We start from the raw sequence: 18,180 nt of genomic DNA, 5'->3' as shown, positions 1-18,180 counted from the left end.
TGTGCTGTAAGTTTGGAGGAGAAAAGTGTCTGAGTGACTTTAATGAGGTGAACACATGAATACAGAGCACTGACTGACACGTACACACTCCTTTAATGAGTCGCACACATTTTTGTGACTTCATGAAATGTCAAAAATGACACAACAAGCTGCGAGCACATTATTGTGTGTTTGCTGTTTGTGTGCTTTGTTTGCTGTTATGATAGCAGGCATACAGCCATGTTCTCAATGTCTCAGCTATCATTGATTATTGCTGCTCTTCCTCTTCTATTAGGCACTTCAACTCAATGAATGACACACAGAAAGATTTCATGACTGTGTTCTTCACAATAAGGAGAATATGTTATCTGCATCTGAATGACTCATGTTGCCTTGTTTCTACTTTGTTTGCATATTTCTGCTTGTTGGAAAGGATTTTCTGAATCATTCAGTAGTTTTTGTAATAATAAGGACATTTAGCAAGACTTCAAAATGATTCTCCAACATTTGCTGTTCAGACTTGATCTGTTCTTACGTGTGTGATATCCAGAATGAAAAACTCAGCTCAGGTAATAAAATGGGAGCTGAGCAGACTGCAGGGGCTTCATGGTCTCTCCTTTGATTCCATTAAAGTTCATTTGTCAGCTGTGAGTTGAGGATTTGAGCTGTTTCTCTCACAGGTGAAGAACACAGATCCTTCCTGGAATCATTCTTGAAGCAGAGTTCCTGCTTGTAACTGTCATTGTGTTATTAAAGTGAAAGCCACAGCTAACGGTGTGGAGGCTGCAGAGCAGAAACCCACACAGCCCGTCTGCTGCAGGAGAGCAAGTTTGGATACAGTCAGTTTGTGCTTCACTCACACGGGTTGTTGTTGATCACACAATGAAAGTAGAATCAAACTCTTCATCTTCAAATCTTTATTGTTCACACAAACACAACTACACTGTTTGACATTTGAAAATCAAACAAAAACTTGTGATAAAAATATTCCTGATGGTTTTTGTTACTACAATAAAAGTCACAATAAGCACAAAAAGAATTCTAACTCAGAGCAACAATACATGTAAAGATGTATTTATTTCAGACGATCTTCTAACTGTTGAAGAAAAAGGCAAAATAAGCTCAACACATCATAACTAACATTTGTGATCAAAGTGATGAATGAGATGAATTGATGAGATGTGATGGTGAGAAAAGGCGAGCAGGAAACAGTCAGTCAGCATGTGTGCAGTTGGTGGACGCTCCCTTGTTTGTGAGCATCATCAGCAGAGAGAGTCCACAGCAGTACACCAGACTCTTCACTATCAGCACTGTGTACAGCAGGCAGAGCAGCTTCACCCTGCACTGAGACTGGAAGGACACTGAAGGACAGACAGACACAAAGAGACAGACAGACAGTCGGGTTATTCCTCTCAGATCAAGGAGAAAAAGTCCAAATAGAAACAGTCACAGCTTCTTCTTCAAGTGGATGAATTGATGTAGTGTTTGTGTCCACTTGGGGGCAGAAGAACTCCACAAGCAGCTAACAAACTGATCTCTGACATATTATGGTCTGTCTGCTGTTTGGTGCTGAGCAGCTAGTGTACAGTGGCTTTATCAGAGCTTGTTGGATGAAGATTTGATCAATTAGTGCAACTTTAAGAGCCTAAACTTGTTCCAGCTGCCTCATTGGACATTGGAGCTGTCCATGCAGAGAGGCAGCAGGTGATCTTACAGTCAGCTGGCTGCAGAGCTGGCAGGTCTGCTGGCTCTCTCTCTGGAGGACAGGAGGCTGCTGGAGCTGGAAGCTCTGAAACAGAAAAGGAGTCAAATGTTTGGAGCTGCAGTGAGAAATGTCAGTCCTCTGCTGCTCTGCTCTCTTTGACAGCATCTCCACATGAAGCTGAATCACTGCTGAACACAGTCACCAAGCCTTCATTACCTTGTTGTGTTCGGGCCTCCACTGTGCCCCCCTCGTGCTTCACCCAGCAGCTGTATTTATATGTGTCAGAATGGCTCCCATCAACCATCCTGATGGCAATGGTGCGTCCCGCCTCTCTGAGCTCCAGCTGCTCTCCCTCAGCAGGGGGCAGCTCCTCCGCTTCTCCGCCGTTCTTCTTCTGTCTTTTCCAGGAGAACTGGACCAGAGGAGGAAACATGGCTGAGGCCACACACAGCAGGGAGCTGTTCCCCTCCAGGTGGGCTCTGGATGCTGCTGGGTACACGCTCACCACGGGCTTCACTACCTGCTCATCTGAAGTTTGACAGCAGCAACAAGCAGCACAGACACACATTCACACAGTCAGCAGCAGCTTCCAGCACTGCACTGCATTCAGTCTGATCCTGGAAACTACATGGACTCTGATCACTAAACTACTCATCAGCACAAAGTTCACTACATACACTGGATTCAGCTTCATATCAAACACAGTCATCACCTCATGTCATCATGGCTCACATGAGGAACACTCAGCAAGTTTTAAAAGTCAAATTAAATTCATTTCAGTTTAATTCGTCATGTGTTTGCTTTTTATTGTTTTATAGAAATTTAGTTCAGTCCAATTTTAAAATATTTACATTTGTCTTTATACAAGTGAAAAATGTATTTTTCTTATTAGTCCTTAGACACGAGTTCTAACAGAGATCCTCTTCTGTCCAAAAATAAATTCATCTTTTTTCATATTGTTTTGTACTATTAATAAAATTAAATATCATTTCACAAAATTCAGTTCAGCAGATAAAATTTCCATTCTTCTTGTCTTTGATATATTTTACCATAAAGACCATATTTGTCTTTCAGACTAATTTATTCTTAAATATTTTTGTGTAAAAATTGGAAAAGTAACACAGTGATTATTTTAATTTATGTTTTTATTCAAATAAAAAACTGTAGCAACTATTTTAAAACACTAAAACTGAAATGTTGAATAAAACTTTTTCAATAATATGAGATATACTTCAAGATATTTTTAGTCATAAAATACAAATTATATGACAAAATATATTTAATAAAAATTTGTATGTTAAAGTATTTTGGAAAATTAAGTATTATTAACTTTTTATTGTCACGTACAAATCCACACACACGACTTCATCTCAGAAATAAATATCAGAGTTTAACGATGTCAAATTCATCCTAAATTTATCTGTCATATCATTTCTGAGTTTTTCTAATCAGTATCTGTTTTTATTATTCTATTTACCTTTTTGAAGCAGCTACATGAATGTTTGACTATTAAAAATATTTGTTCCTCAACATAAAGCAAATATTTCCTGAAACCATATTTGTTGTTAATCTATATTAATTTAATTTTATCATCAAATATGATCTTGTGTTGAAAACCAGCAGAATCACTGAGAGGATCAAATCCTAAATATTTGTAACATCACTAATATTTGCAGAAATAAAGAATAACTTTAGTTGTTCAGTGAGATTTCAACATGTTTTCAGAGATTATTGAGCTTTTCTTATGTAACAATGGCTGCAGATGAATTCTCTACTAATGATGAAAAACTAACATGTAAAGCCTGAAGCAGCACAAACTGACTTTAAACACATTTTCAGCTTCTACAATAAAACAACTGAAGGAAAATAAATGTTTGTTCTTACCTGTTACAGACAGTTTAGTTCCAGAGCCAAAGATGCGGTAGTACCATCCCACTCCCACAGTGAGACAGACTGCTACAAAAACCTGTCTGCTGTTGAACGTGTCAGCTGAGGTGAATGAGTCCAAATGAGGAAGCAGGATCATATTTCAGCTCCATGATGTGTTTCTCTAATGTTCATATCAACATGACTGTCTCTTCTTCTCTTTTCTTTTAGCCACACTAGCAGCACGGCTCTGATGTTAATGTCAGTCTGTTGGTCAGTCCACTACTTTAGTCCACATGAAAACAGAAAATCACTATATAAGCACCAGTCCATTTATCCCATCAATGATGCACCACTACAATGAAACATGCTGCTGATAGGATCATGGTTTGGCCCATCTGGCTCACCATCATTAATCACACAATCAATTTTGAATTCTAGCAGCAAATTGTAAAGAAAACTATCAGAACATCTGTCTGTGAACTGAATCTCAGGAGAAAGTGGGCCATGCAGCACCACAATGACACAAACCAGTCACGTTTGTTCTCTTTGTTCCAAATAATGGTGAAAGAAAAAGAATCCAGTGAATCCAGCGAGTGATGTGATGAGTCTGATGTCTTTCTGATGTGGTTTTGTTGCGTCCTTCAAACCACACCTGGTGTATTTTAGAAGAGAAACATGTTGGTCTGCACAGGCTCTTCTATTTTCAACACTGACAGGATTTCCTTTGCTGTTTCTTCTGTCCTGCACATTTTCCTCTGTCTGGGCGAGTCCCCTCACCCATACCGGCTCTGAACTCTACATTGTCTGCTGGGTAAGATCAGCTTAACTATAAATCAGTTGTCAAAGGAGCTTGCAAAGAAAAGCGTCTGGACTTCTTTAAGTTACTTGAAGACGTTTCACCTCTCATCCGAGAAGCTTCTTCAGTTCTCAGGTCAAATGGTGGAGAGTCCCAGATATAAACCTAGTGGGAGTTTCCCCCCACAGAGGGACAAAAGGACCCCCTGATGATCCTCTAATCGCCTGAGCCAAGGTGTGAAATTGGGTGTGGGTCCCAATCAGCCAGAGTTTCGGGTGAGCTCATTGTGAAACCTGGCCTCACCTTATCATGCGATTTCCTGAGGTCAGATGGCCCAGGATGTGAGTGGGCGTTAAGGCGTCTGGGAAGGATCTCAAAACTGATTATAGATGGCAGACAGTTGGTGTCGTAAACCCCCGCCTCTGTTCAAAGATGGTCGCTCACAGTGGACATAGATGCTTCTTTCACTCCTCTTTTAAACCATCTGTCCTCTCTGTCCAAAATGTGAACATTGGCATCCTCGAAAGAGTGACCTTTGACCTTTAGATGCAGATGGACTGCTGAGTCTTGTCCTGTGGAGGTGGCTCTTCTGTGTTGTGCCATGCGCTTGTAAAGTGGCTGTTTGGTCTCTCCAATGTAGAGGTCTGGGCATTCCTCGCTGCACTGTACAGCATACACCACGTTGTTAAGTTTGTGTTTTGGAGTTTTGTCTTTGGGATGAACCAGTTTCTGTCTGAGCGTGTTGCTGGGTCTGAAATGCACCGGGATGTCATGCTTGGAGAAAACTCTCCTGAGTTTCTCTGATACACCGGCTACATAGGGGATGACAATGTTGTTGCGTCTGTCCTTCTGATCCTCCCTCGCTGGTGTCTGATCTTCTTTTCTGTGCATCTTTGCTGACTTTATAAAAGCCCAGTTAGGATAACCACATGTTTTAAGTGCTTCCTTTACATGTGTGTGTTCCTTCTTTTTCCCTTCAGGCTTAGAGGGAACATGTTCTGCCCGGTGGTGTAGGGTCCTAATTACTCCAAGTTTGTGTTCCAGAGGGTGATGGGAGTCAAAGAGGAGGTACTGGACTCCCCACCATTTGACTTTAGAACTGAAGAAGCTTCTCAGATGAGAGGGGAAACATCTTCAAGCAACTTAAAGAAGTCCAGATGCTTTTCTTTGCAAGCTCCTTTGACTACGTTCATTTGTGTGTCCCTCTTGTTGTGCTTTTCCCTCATTCCCCTCTGTGTATTTATTGTGTGTGTTTGCCTTTGCTCCACGTTGGATTGTCTGCGTTTCCTCCACTCATCTTCTCCTGTGGTTTTTGAAAACATTTCATCCAAGAAGCTTCTTCAGTTCTGAGAGCAAATGGTGGAGAGTCCCAGAGTTTTAAGCCCTGTTGGGAGTGGGACTCTCCACCATTTGACCCTAGAACTGAAGAAGCTTCTTGGATGAGAGGTGAAACATCTTCAAGAAACTTAAAGACGTCCAGATGCTTTTTTTCAAGTGTCTTAGAGTATGATGACCTGAATGACAGAGAACCTTCACAGACATATTGGCGAGAAAGGGCCCCGCCCAGGCCACAGACATGTTGGACATCCTCATGTCTGTGTTCTGTGCTGAGTGGAAATCCAGGTCTTCTTGATATTTTGCCCTAACATGGCAAAAAATTACAAAACCAGTTTGCAGGTTCGCATGTTGGTCTGCGATCAATCATCTCTGCTGGAATCTGAGGCTCTGAGCCTAAACTTTTTACTGCTGGTAGTGATGTGTTGTTGTCAGTGTTGGTCAAGTTACTTGAAAAAAGTAATCAGTACTGATTACTTCCCCAAAAAAGTAATAAATTACTTTACTGATTACTTATTTTCAAAAGTAATTAGTTACTTAGTTACTTAGTTACTTTTTAAAAACACGATTTACAACCTGAATAGGTGATAAAGCGATAGATCTTTCAGCCCAATTCTACTTTTTCTACATAATCCTTCATACAAAATGTAATTGTAGCGGTAGTCTACTGTTCCCATAAGGCTGTGTGTGGGGGAAGCTTCCGGGTTACGAGTAAAGTTGGAAAATATCACCCGAACACGCTGCGTCCAGTGTCATCATTTATACGTGGTGTCAGAAGTGCGAACGGAGGTCTCCACAGTTTTTTCTTTTTTTGAGTACAGTACGGTGCAGTTAACTGCGAGAGAAGTTTTCGCATCGGTAACCCGAACAAGACCGGCATGCAGGTGAAGCGCGGCCGAGGCTGTGAGCGGCGCTATCAACAGGGCGCGTGTGCGCGCGCGGTCGAGCACGAGCCTCACATGTCGGAGGGAGGAGACGGGGTCGGCGCACCGGAAAGCTTGGATTCTGAACGCGAGGAAGCCAGAGATCCACACGTCACGATGGCGACCACGGTACAAATAACACCCCCAGAAACATTTGACTTTTCTCATCCTGCCAAATTGCCAAAGTGGATCAGAAGGTTCGAAAGATTTCGCATTGCAACCGCTCTTGATAACAAATCAGACGAGTATCAAGTTAACGCACTCCTGTACGCTATGGGAGACGCTGCTGCTGATGTTTTGGCAGTTTTACCACTGTGCGATGCAGATAAAAAGAAATATGCAACTGTCAAAGAGGCATTTGAAAAACATTACGTAGGAAAACATAACGTAATTTTTGAAAGAGCACAGTTTAACTCCAGATGGCAACAGGTTGGGGAAAGTACAGAGTCGTTCATAACTGCTGTGCACAAACTTGCAGAAAATTGTGCATTTGGAGCACTCAAAGACGAACTCATAAGGGACAGAACTGTAGTGGCATAAAAGACAAAAGACTGTCCGAGCTGCTGCAAATGGACTCAGAGTTGACTCTTGTTAAAGCCATTGAGAAAGTTAGGCAGAGCGAAACGGTAAAGAAACAACAATCAATACTTCACTGCAGCGCGGCAGTGGAGAAAACACTGAACATGGACACAATACGGACAAATACAACACGCGGGAAAACGCAGACGTGGCAGAAGAAAGAACAAAAGCCAATCAAGCAAAGTGGAAAGGAATGTGGCCGCTGTCGTCGCAAGAACAAACACTCATGGAAAGAATGTCCAGCCAAAGAGGTACAGTGTCGAAAATGTCAGAAAAAAGGGCACTTTGCTGCGGTCTGTCGCAGTAGTGAAGCTGCAGCGCTACGCGAAGTGACAGAAAATCAGAAAGATACAGACAGCGAGGATTGTGTGTTCTTGGGTGAAGTAGAGACCGGGAGGTCACAGCCCTGGGTGCAAAAGGTCAAGTTAAATGGGGGAAATGTATATTTTAAACTCGACACAGGGGCGGATGTTACATCTATTCCAGAGGGTTTGTACAGTCCAGACAGGGATGGTAAGCTGCAGAGACCCAGAAAGAAGTTACTAGGGCCGGGCAGTAACCCACTCAATGTTAAAGGCTGCTTCGAGGCACAGCTAGCAGTGAAAAGGTGCAGTGTTTCTCAAGACGTCTGTCAGGTCTAGTACAGCCACTGCTAAGCAGGCCAGCGTGTGAGGCCTTGTGTACAGAGTAAGCACAGTAACGGAATCGGTGACAGATTTCAGGGCAGCATACCCAGACGTTTTTAAAGGTTTATGCGTGCTGAGGGAGCCTTATCACATTGAGCTAGAGCAAGGAGCTGTACCAATAGCCCTATCTGCCCCAAGACGTGTTCCTCTTCCCCTCAGAGATGCAGTGAGAAATGAGCTGCACAGAATGGAAGAAATGGGTGTTATCTCCAAAGTCACTGAGCCTACAGAGTGGTGTTCTGGCATGGTAGTGGTCCCCAGACCAGCAGGAAAGCCCCCCAGAATATGTGTGGACCTCACACCCCTGAACACAGTAGTCAAAAGAGAAAGACACATCCTCCCAGCAGTAGATCAAACACTAGCGATGATGAAAGATCCTAAAGTGTTCACAAAGCTTGACGCCCGGTCTGGATTCTGGCAAATTCCGCTCACGCCAGAGTCAAGGCCACTCACTACCTTCATCACGCCTTTTGGAAGGTTTCAGTTCAACCGCCTTCATTTTGGCATTGCATCGGCGCCGGAACATTTCCAAAGGCGAATGTCACAGATGCTGGAAGATTTTGAAGGGGTGATTTGTCACGCCGATGATGTGCTTATATATGGCAGAGACAGGCAGGAGCACGACCAGAGGTTGCACTGTGTCCTTCAAAAGTTTCAGAAGGAGGGTCTCACTCTGAATGAGAAGTGTGAGTTTTCCAAAAGTCAAATAATCTTTGTGGGACACAAAGTGTCAGCAAAAGGCATTCAGGCTGATCCCAATAACCTGCCACAGCCTCAGAGTGCGGCAGATATGCGCCGTCTCATGGGCATGGCCAACTATCTTGCCAAGTTTATGCCACAACTAGCCACAATCACCACACCATTAAAGGAACTGCTAAAAGACAGAAACGAGTGGATATGGGCGGAGCCACAGGAAACAGTGTTTAGGAGACTAAAAAGGATATTAAGCTCTCCGGAAGTGCTCGCTCAGTACTCCAACTCAGCAGATACACGAGTCACTGCAGATGCATCGCCATACGGTATTGGAGCTGTTCTCACTCAGAAACAGTCTGACCACTCCTGGCGACCGGTCACATATATCTCAAGAGGTCTCACAGGCACAGAGAAACGCTACTCGCAGACAGAAAAGGAGGCGCTCGCTGTAACGTGGGCGTGTGAACGACTGTCATCTTATCTCATGGGATTACAGTTCACTCTAATCACAGATCACAAAGCCCTGGTCCCTCTTCTGAGCACAAGAGGCCTGGACGACCTGCCTCCACGCATCCTGAGATTCCGCCTCAGGCTGCTGCGCTTTACTTTCACCATTGTCCATGTTCCAGGGAAGAACCTCGTCACTGCTGATGCTCTCTCACGAGCACCGCTGGCGGGGCCTCCTTCTGCTGGGGCATCTTCAGCTGGAAAAAGAGGTGGAGGTTTTCGTGGACGGTGTAGTTTCCCATCTCCCAGCAACAGATAAAAGGCTGGAGGAGATTAAGTTTGCGCAGGAAATGGATGACCTGTGTAGAAAGGTGGTGTATCAATGTGGGACAGGCTGGCCAGAAAAAGGTAAACTAGATCCAGAGTTAAAGGGGTACTGGCAATACAGAATGGACTTCAATCTAGTCCATGGTCTTCTCATGAAAGGGAAGAGACTCGTGATACCACCTCAAATGAGAGCAGAGGTTTTGTCACGTTTGCATGAAGGCCACCAGGGCGTTTCAAAATGCAGGGCCAGAGCAAAAGAGTTGGTGTGGTGGCCGGGCATCTCAACCCAAATACGTCAAATGGTAGACAGGTGCGAAACATGTCAAAAACACAGGTTACAGTGCCGTGAACCAATGCTGGTGACTCCTGTTGCTGACCGCCCATGGCAAAAAGTCAGTATGGATCTGTTCGAGTGGTCAAAGAAACATTTCCTGCTGATTATTGATTTTTTCTCAAGGTACATTGAGATAGCTGAACTGAGACACACAACAGCAGAGGTCACTATTAATGATATAAAAGAGGCCTTTGCAAGACATGGTGTTGCCGAGACTGTCGTATCGGAAAACGGGCCGCAATTTTCCTCAGAACAGTTCAAGCACTTTGCCAAAGAGTATCAGTTCACACATGAAACGAGCAGCCCCAGGTACCCCCAAGCCAATGGGGAGGCAGAACGCGCTGTTCGTACCATTAAAGACTTGTGGAAAAAGGACTGTGACTACACCAGAGCACTGCTAGCGTACAGGGCCACCCCACTGGAACATGGGCTCTCGCCGGTGCAGTTGCTAATGGGGAGACAACTGCGGACCACGCTGCCACAAGCTGTGGCAAAGCTGGTGCCAAAGTGGCCCGACCTACAGGCTTTTCGCAAAAAAGATGAGGAGGGGAGGCGTGAGCAGGCAAAACACTACAACCGCAGACATAGAGTCAGACCACTTCTGGAACTATCGTCAGGACAGAAAGTGTGGATTACCACTGAAGGAACCACTGGAGCAGCAGTTGGACCTGCCCGTGCTCCCAGATCCTATGTGGTAGAGACAGACAGGGGTTTTCTGAGGAGAAATAGGAGCCACCTCAGACCAACAGGGACTATTACCAGATCTGGTCGAGTGGTGAGACCTCCTGAAAGACTGGATGTGTAATTCTCTGAAGTTATCCATTCATGCCCTATTCAAAGCTGGGTTAGGCTGCTGGAGATGTTTACAATAATGTGTTTCGTTTAAATGTAAGTGAACAAGTGTGGGATGTGTATAATTTTCACGTTTGATGATGCTCCCCATTTCTGTTCTAGTGAGCTGTTAGAGTTGTTATGAAGTATGTCTTTAGCTAAAAGGAGGAGGTGTAGCGGTAGACTACTGTTCCCATAAGGCTGTGTGTGGGGGAACTTCCGGGTTACGAGTAAAGTTGGGAAACATCACCCGAACACGTTGCGTCCAGTGTCATTATTTATATGGTAATCAAATGGAAAAGTCTCTTTTTAAAACTAGTTTTATTAGTTTTAATCTTTTAACTTTATGCATCAAGCAAAAATTTAATTATATGCAACATTCTCTGACTGGAAGAAATTTGTTTAATATTTAAACCTATTTTCTGCACATTCCAGCACATAAAATATATATATTTTTTGTGTTAACACTCACTCTTTCAAATAGATGCAAGTAAAACACATCAGAAAATAAATAAAGTCAAAGACTAGTGGTCCTTTTGCTCTATTTTCACCTGTAAAGCAGGAGTAGGGTAGGCGGAGGTCTGAGCGACCCAGGATCCCTGAGCAGTTATGAATTATATTATTATTGTATGTATATTTGGTGTTGCTGTCCTTCTCCCTGTTTGCGTGTGTGTGTGTTTCGACGGGCGCCTTCAGGCCTGGTGGGTGTGGCCCTGCTGGCGGTCTGGCCACACCCGAAGCCACACACCTGCTGCTGATCAGGCCTCGTCGGGAGCTCCCACCGACGCGGGATCATTGCTTGAGACTCCACGTTAGTCACCCAGTTGTGCTTGGTTAGTGTGTGTGTATGCCCGCGGTTGTATGTGTCCTGCTTCTATTGTGTCCCCAGGAGAGGGGTGGAGTGCCAGACAGCAGCCAGCACAGGGAGTGCTGAGACACGGGAGCGGAGAGCACAAACACTGGGAGAAGACACGACACGGGAGTCTGGGGAAAGCACGGGGATTTATTGTTGTTTAGTTTCATACACTGTAAATAAATGCACTGTTTACACACAGAGCACCGCGCCTGGGTCCTCCTTCCCTACACCCCCACGGTCTGCCAGCCAGACCGTGACAATATTGTCCATTGTTGATCTGCACACAGCTGTTGTCACGAACGCCGCACTTGCTTACGTCACTGTCATGAGACATTCTCGCAAAAAATCACGGTTTTAGTAACGCAGTAACGCAGCGTTCCTACGGGAAAGTAATCTAATTACCGTTTTTGCAATAGTAATCCCTTACTTTACTTTAAAAGTAATCGGATTGCAGCAACGCGTTAAAAGTAACGCGTTACTGCCCATCTCTGGTTGTTGTTACCTGTTTGTGACAAATAAAAAACTTGAATCCTCTCCTACTGGAGATCTTCACATTTTGTCCATCCAATTAAGTTGTTGACATCTGATCATACAATGTCCCACCTTATCATCTATTTCTAACTTTTTTTTAAAAAAAAGTTTGCTTAAAGACCTCATGTCACGAGCTGCAGGGGGAAGACCGTGTGGAGAGAGTAGAGGACCCAAGCGCAGACAGAGGCAAGGAGACAAAACTGCACTTAACGAAAAGCCAACCTTTATTTAGGGCTGAAAATTCACAAAAATGCAAAACTGAGGGAAAACCTGAACATAAACTGGGAAACTAGGACTCTCACTGGGACTTCATAACTTACTGTGACCTGACTGGGAAACTGTGACAAGGGGTACATACAGAAGGAAACACAGACAACGCGACACTGAGCACAGGAAGACTGAGGACTTAAATACACACATGAGGTGATCAGGGGAAGTGGAGACACATGAGGACACAGCTGGAATGAAACATAATGACACAGGGGAGAGTAAAACTAACCACACGAACACAGAACATAAGACCCTTTTCAAAATAAAATAGAGAACATGAAGACTTATACACGACAACAAAAGCTTAACAGACCTAAAACACATGAGACTGGACAAGGAACCACAAACAGAAACCATGGAGTTAGATGATATATAATCACTAACCTAAACCTCCACTAAACCCAAAATAAGAATAAACACAAACTTATATTCACCAAACTAACATGAAAACGTCAAACCTACAAAATAAAACTCAAAACACTGGGTCAGAGACCGAGCCTGTGACACCTTCATTACATTTTCTTCATTTCTGTAATAATCTTAACACAGAAAATTCTATTACATACACATGAAAATATGCTTCACATCTTGTTTTATGCAGTTTATGCAACCTTACTTCCATCAGGACATTTTCACAAGAACATTCATTTTGGCATTGTCCTTTTTTACTCCAGTTACACACAAACACATTCTTTTACTGTTTATCAGTCACAGTTCACTCAATATGAATTTCTTTTAAATAAATCATATACAGTGGAACCCCGACTTACAAAGTTAATTCGTTCCAGAGGGTCTTTCGTAGGTCAAATTTTTCATAAGTCGAAGCACCGGCTGCAGACGAAGTTCTTGGTGGAGGAGGAGGTGGTGGAGGTTGAAGAAAGCATACGTATGCATGTGTAACCCAGCTGGAGAAACGGGTAAAAATAAGATGAGCTTTATAAGGTATTTGTTTAGTTTCAGAATCATTCTTTTATTTGTTTTATTTTATTGTCACAAGAAGTGAAAAAATGTGTTTATTTCCACACTTCCTGCTGTGCCTAGCAGGAGCTTTTAATTTGAAGGTTAACAGGAAGTTGTGTGTTTTAACATGGGGTATTGATACCAGCCATTCGAGGAAAAGAAAAATCTGAAGCTATCTTGATTAGCAGCAGAAACTGCCGCAGTTACGGAAGCAAGGCTTCATAAAAGTTGTCAAAGAGTGTTCAGAAGTTATCGGCTAACATTTCAATAGTGAGTTGAATGTTAGACAGAGCTGCCGAAATCAGCAGAGGTGGCGGCTAAGTTAATAGTGTTCCACGTGTCTCGAGTACTACAATTTTTCAGGATGTCAGGTCTTTTAGTGAGCTTTGAGCTCCACGAGAAAAGACCAGTGATTCCAATTGATGGCGAGCCTCCCAGTGTGATTTCCAGGATCCAGATCTGCACAACCAGTCAGACGGCCAATGGTTTATCTGGTTTCTGGTAGGATTCCACCAGTCACCCCGGCTGGCAACAGTGAACGGATAAAAAGAGTGCACTCTAGACTATAAAAACACTAAGTGTGAAACTTCACCCTTTTTTTGCTGACTGACAGATCATTGCAGATCATTCCCTCATTCGATCTGTGTTTTGACTTGACTGACCCTCTACTCTATAAACTCTGAGGAACAAACTGAACTATAAGGTTGCAACTAGCAAATACTTTCAAAGGGACAATTTTAAATTTTTATTTTAAGGGCCCTAGTTGTTGTTTTGCTGTGAAAACTGTTATTGTCAAAGTCTGAAATTTCTGTGTGTTATGATTATTCGCACTCATGTCCAGCTCATCCCCGAATCTAGAGTGAGGTGTACTTACCCAGGAGTGGGTTACACATGCATACATACGTACGTGTACATGTACATAACATTATGGAATTTAATTAATTTTTTTTTCTTTATCTATGTCGTTACGTGGGCATTTTGCCGTATCACGGGCAGAAATATTGCCGTTAAGTGCCTTCGTAACTTGAACTTTTCATTAAATGGGGTCTTTGTAAGCCGGGGTTCCACTATTATAAAAGTCAGAGATGAAGAAACCGGTGCCTGCGTGTCTCATAACACACACAAACACACACACACACACACACTCAAAGGACAAACTCTCAGAGGCCTAATTTTCAGGATCATAAAACTGGTTAACTTAAACATATTTATATTTAATATTCTGATCTGTATGGTGCAATTATGCATAATTAATCTTCAGTAAGATCACATATAAATTATGGTTCTGTGTTCAAAGTGTACAACACTTGATGCTATTTCTCTGATTCAGAATCACTTGAAAGATGAGTTGATGACATTTCTTATCTCCCTGCATTCCTACAGACCAGATTATTTGCTTTTAACATATTTGGAGAATATTAAATGAAAATTGCTGTATTTTAGCCTCCTGTCACCACACCCTCTCAGCTGTAATAACAGGTGGCAGCGGGGGGGTCGGGGGGCTTCAATCTCTTTCTACCCCCAGGTCACATGACACTTTGCCAGCAGCATCATGCTGTGGTGGTGTTTTGCTACATGAGGCTGAGGTATACTTCACAAGGTGGCATGAAGAAGAACACTAATGTGGTTGTAGTGCAGAAAATCCCAGGACATCAGCCAGGACGAGGACATCAAGTACAACTTAAATGGTAAATGGCCTGTATTTGTATAGGGCTTTACTTAGCAGTGTTGGTCAAGTTACTTGAAAAAAGTAATCAGTAACTAATTACTGATTACTCCCCCCAAAAAGTAATCCCGTTACTTTACTGATTACTTATTTTCAAAAGTAATTAATTACTTAGTTACTTAGTTACTTAGTTACTTTTTAAAAACACGATTTACAACCTGAAGAGGTGATAAAGTGATAGATCTTTCAGCTCAATTCTACTTTTTCTACATAATCCATCATACAAAATGTAATCAAATGGAAAAGTCTCTTTTTTTAACTTGTTTTATCAGTTTTAATCTTTTAACTTTATGCATCAAGCAAAACATTTAATTATATGCAACATTCTCTGACTTGAATAAATTAGTTTAACATTTAAACCTATTTTCTACACATTCCAGCACATAAAATAAAATATTTTTTGTGTTTTCACTCACTCTTTCAAACAGATGCAAGTAAAACACAGCAGAAAATAAATAAAGTCAAAGACTCAGCGGTCCTTTTGCTCTATTTTCACCTGTAAAGCAGGAGCAGGGTAGGCGGAGGGTTACCCTGGTGTAGGTGTGCTGCGGTCAGTTGAAGAATCCGCGCGAGTGTCTCTGTGAGTTTCCCATCACGTCGTAGCTACTCGGTGCTTGCTCGGAAGTTTAGGGGTTTTTTTCGCTGTAAAAAGAAGTTTTCTTCCCACGCACAGCGGACACTAATGTTTTTGTCACTTTTTATGGAATCAAACTCAAAGTAAGGTCAGTACTTCCACACTTTAAACGCTGCACGCTCATACTCTCTCCCGCACTCGATATATTATCCATTGTTGATCTGCACACAGCTGCTGTCACCAACGTCGCACTTGCTTACGTCACTGTCATGAGACATTCTCGCAAAAAAAATCACGGTTTTAGTAACGCAGTAACGCAGCGTTCCTACGGGAAAGTAACGGTAATCTAATTACCGATTTTGCAATAGTAATCCCTTACTTTACTCGTTACTTGAAAAAAGGAATCAGATTACAGTAACGCGTTACAAGTAACGCGTTACTGCCCATCTCTGTTACTTAGTCCCGTGGACCCCAAAGCGTTTTACACTACATTCAGTCATTCACACATTCACTCACTGCTGATAGCAGCTACATTGTACCACGGCTGACCTGGGGCACTGACAGAGGCTCTGTAGGTGGAAGCAGCAGGTCTGACCCTGCAGTTTTCCTTAGTCTGCAGGAAAACCACCAGTTTGCTCAGGTTGTCTTTCAGGACACTTCTGTTGGCTTTTCATCTCCTTCCTGTTTACTTTCAGTCAGAGACTAAATCATGTAAAACTCATGTTTATTCTGAAAGCTGAAGGAGGCTCAGACCACATATCTTAATACAAGCTGCTTGTTCAGGACGACATGTTTCCTAAATTCTCTATGTGAGGATAAAGCACGACTAACAGGACTTAAAACCAAAGAGGGAATTAAAACCTTTCAACATCATGAAGAGAAACACTAAATGTACAACATTTCCTTACTAGCAGGACTTGCAGACAGTGGGAAGGAGCAGCTCTGTTTTTCAGGGAACAAACCTCTGACACAACCAGGTCAGGGCGGCCATGACCTGCTGGGTTTGGACAATTTCAGAACCAACTAGATGGAAATGTGTCCAACAAAATCAGCGTCCTAATGAGCCGCTGCTAGAAGGACAAGATCCTGACCTGACATCAGTCCAAGTGTCTGGTTAAATGTACTGAAAGGTGTTAAACAACAAGTGCTGCTGGAAGAGTTTTCATGAAGAGAACATTAAGACTGTGAATGAGGGATGGACTTTGACTCAGTTTGACACAATCTGTTTTTCTTTCACTTTGAATAAATGTTTTTGTGGGACTGAGGATACATTTGTTTACATTTGGAAGTTTGATGTCATCTGTTCCTCTTGTTTCTGTCTTAAAACAGGATGAAAAATCTGTTTAAACAGAAATAAATCGAATTGAATTTCTGACAGCAGTAAATAAAAATGGTCCCTGAGCTCAGTATGTTTGTGACTCTGAGATGGAGGTGAAACATGTGAAGCTGGGCTGTGGTTTACTGCTCTCTTCCTGTCACAGACACTGTTTGACATCTGTTCATCTGTTGGTTTTTGTTCAGGCTGCAGGGATCATTTCTCACTGTGGGTATCAACTTTAACACAGTTACAGTAGTAGGTGGCTGAATGATCAGGTTTAACTTTTTCTAACTTCAACTCACAGCTGTTATGCTTTTTGGCAACTAAGAAATCTTCTTTCTGAGGGTGACCGTAGCGAGAGTGTACTCCACAATTATTTGTATAAATTCGCAAAATTACTTTAAAGGTTTCATTTTCTTTCTTCTGGTACCAGAATCCATATTCAGTCTCATAACACTGTTCCATCCCTCCACAGCTGAAGGAGACACTTTGTCCAACTCTCCTGGTCAATGTTAAATCATCCTGAATCAGTTGTTCTGCTGCCATGGTAACCAGTGCTGTAGAGACACAGACAGATAGATGAAGGTTAGTGTGACAGTGTTTGTTACAGGTTGACTTTGTTGGCTCCTGATTGGCTGGAAACACTCACCTGAACACAGACAGCACAGAGCAGCAGCTGGGAGGAAAAGCATTTTGTGCAGTGGTGTTTCCTCTGGTGAACCTGGGGAGAAGTGGCGCTCTGATGCAGCTGAGGCCAAACAAGGACGAGCTGTGAGATCAGACGAGGGCCACGTGGTTTCTAACAGGTCCTCAAAGCTCCCATCAGCCCCTGCGGCCCACAGATAAGACTGCTGCTGCTGATTGACAGCTCAGCTGAAGCTGCTGTGGTTTCATCGTCTTCATTTCAATCTGACAGCAGATCCAAAAATCTGGGTCACATGATGCACAAACACTCAGAAACATTCATGTTGCTGTGAATTTACTAACACACACTGTTATCTGTGGTTTAACAGCTGTGATGAAAACACTAAATATACAAACTAAATATAACTAAACTATAAATAAAAATACAAATATAAAACATTATTATGCTGTAAAAAACATTTAAAATTAAAGAAAACATTGTAAATAAAATAGATTAAAATAAAATCAGATTAAACAACATTTACAGTGAAATCTTATTTGAAACAAACACACGTGGTTCTGTTGTGTGTTTAAATATGTGCACACTGTGGTTCTGTTGTGTGTTTAAATATGTGCACACTGTGGTTCTGTTGTGTGTTTAAATATGTGCACACTGTGGTTCTTTCCCACATCTTCTAATGTGTTTTGTTCCAAGTTGGTTTCAGACTGAAGGATTCATTAAAGCCTTTTTAAGAATCATTAAAATGATGATCATCAATTCTAATATCTATAAACAGTAATAAAAACAGGGCTGTGT

At 42.5% G+C, this 18,180-nt stretch overlaps 1 protein-coding gene across 1 annotated transcript; it reads right to left on the bottom strand.

Annotated features, from left to right (window-relative positions):
• Window positions 1-881: 881 nt before the first annotated feature.
• LOC112436431 (immunoglobulin lambda-1 light chain-like) lies at window positions 882-17,611 on the bottom strand. Its single transcript, XM_076876715.1, has 6 exons — window positions 17,389-17,611; window positions 16,964-17,296; window positions 3,569-3,619; window positions 1,901-2,212; window positions 1,694-1,768; window positions 882-1,340 (listed from the first exon to the last, which is right to left on the bottom strand). The coding sequence occupies exons 1-6, from the start codon at window positions 17,429-17,431 to the stop codon at window positions 1,192-1,194; spliced, it is 963 nt and encodes a 320-aa protein (XP_076732830.1). The 5' UTR covers window positions 17,432-17,611; the 3' UTR covers window positions 882-1,191.
• Window positions 17,612-18,180: the final 569 nt, after the last annotated feature.

The sequence above is a fragment of the Maylandia zebra genome, linkage group LG18 (assembly GCF_041146795.1).
Source record: "Maylandia zebra isolate NMK-2024a linkage group LG18, Mzebra_GT3a, whole genome shotgun sequence".
Taxonomy (NCBI): domain Eukaryota; kingdom Metazoa; phylum Chordata; class Actinopteri; order Cichliformes; family Cichlidae; genus Maylandia; species Maylandia zebra.
Note: the sequence above shows the minus strand (reverse complement) of the source record. Positions and strands in the feature narration are given on the sequence as shown.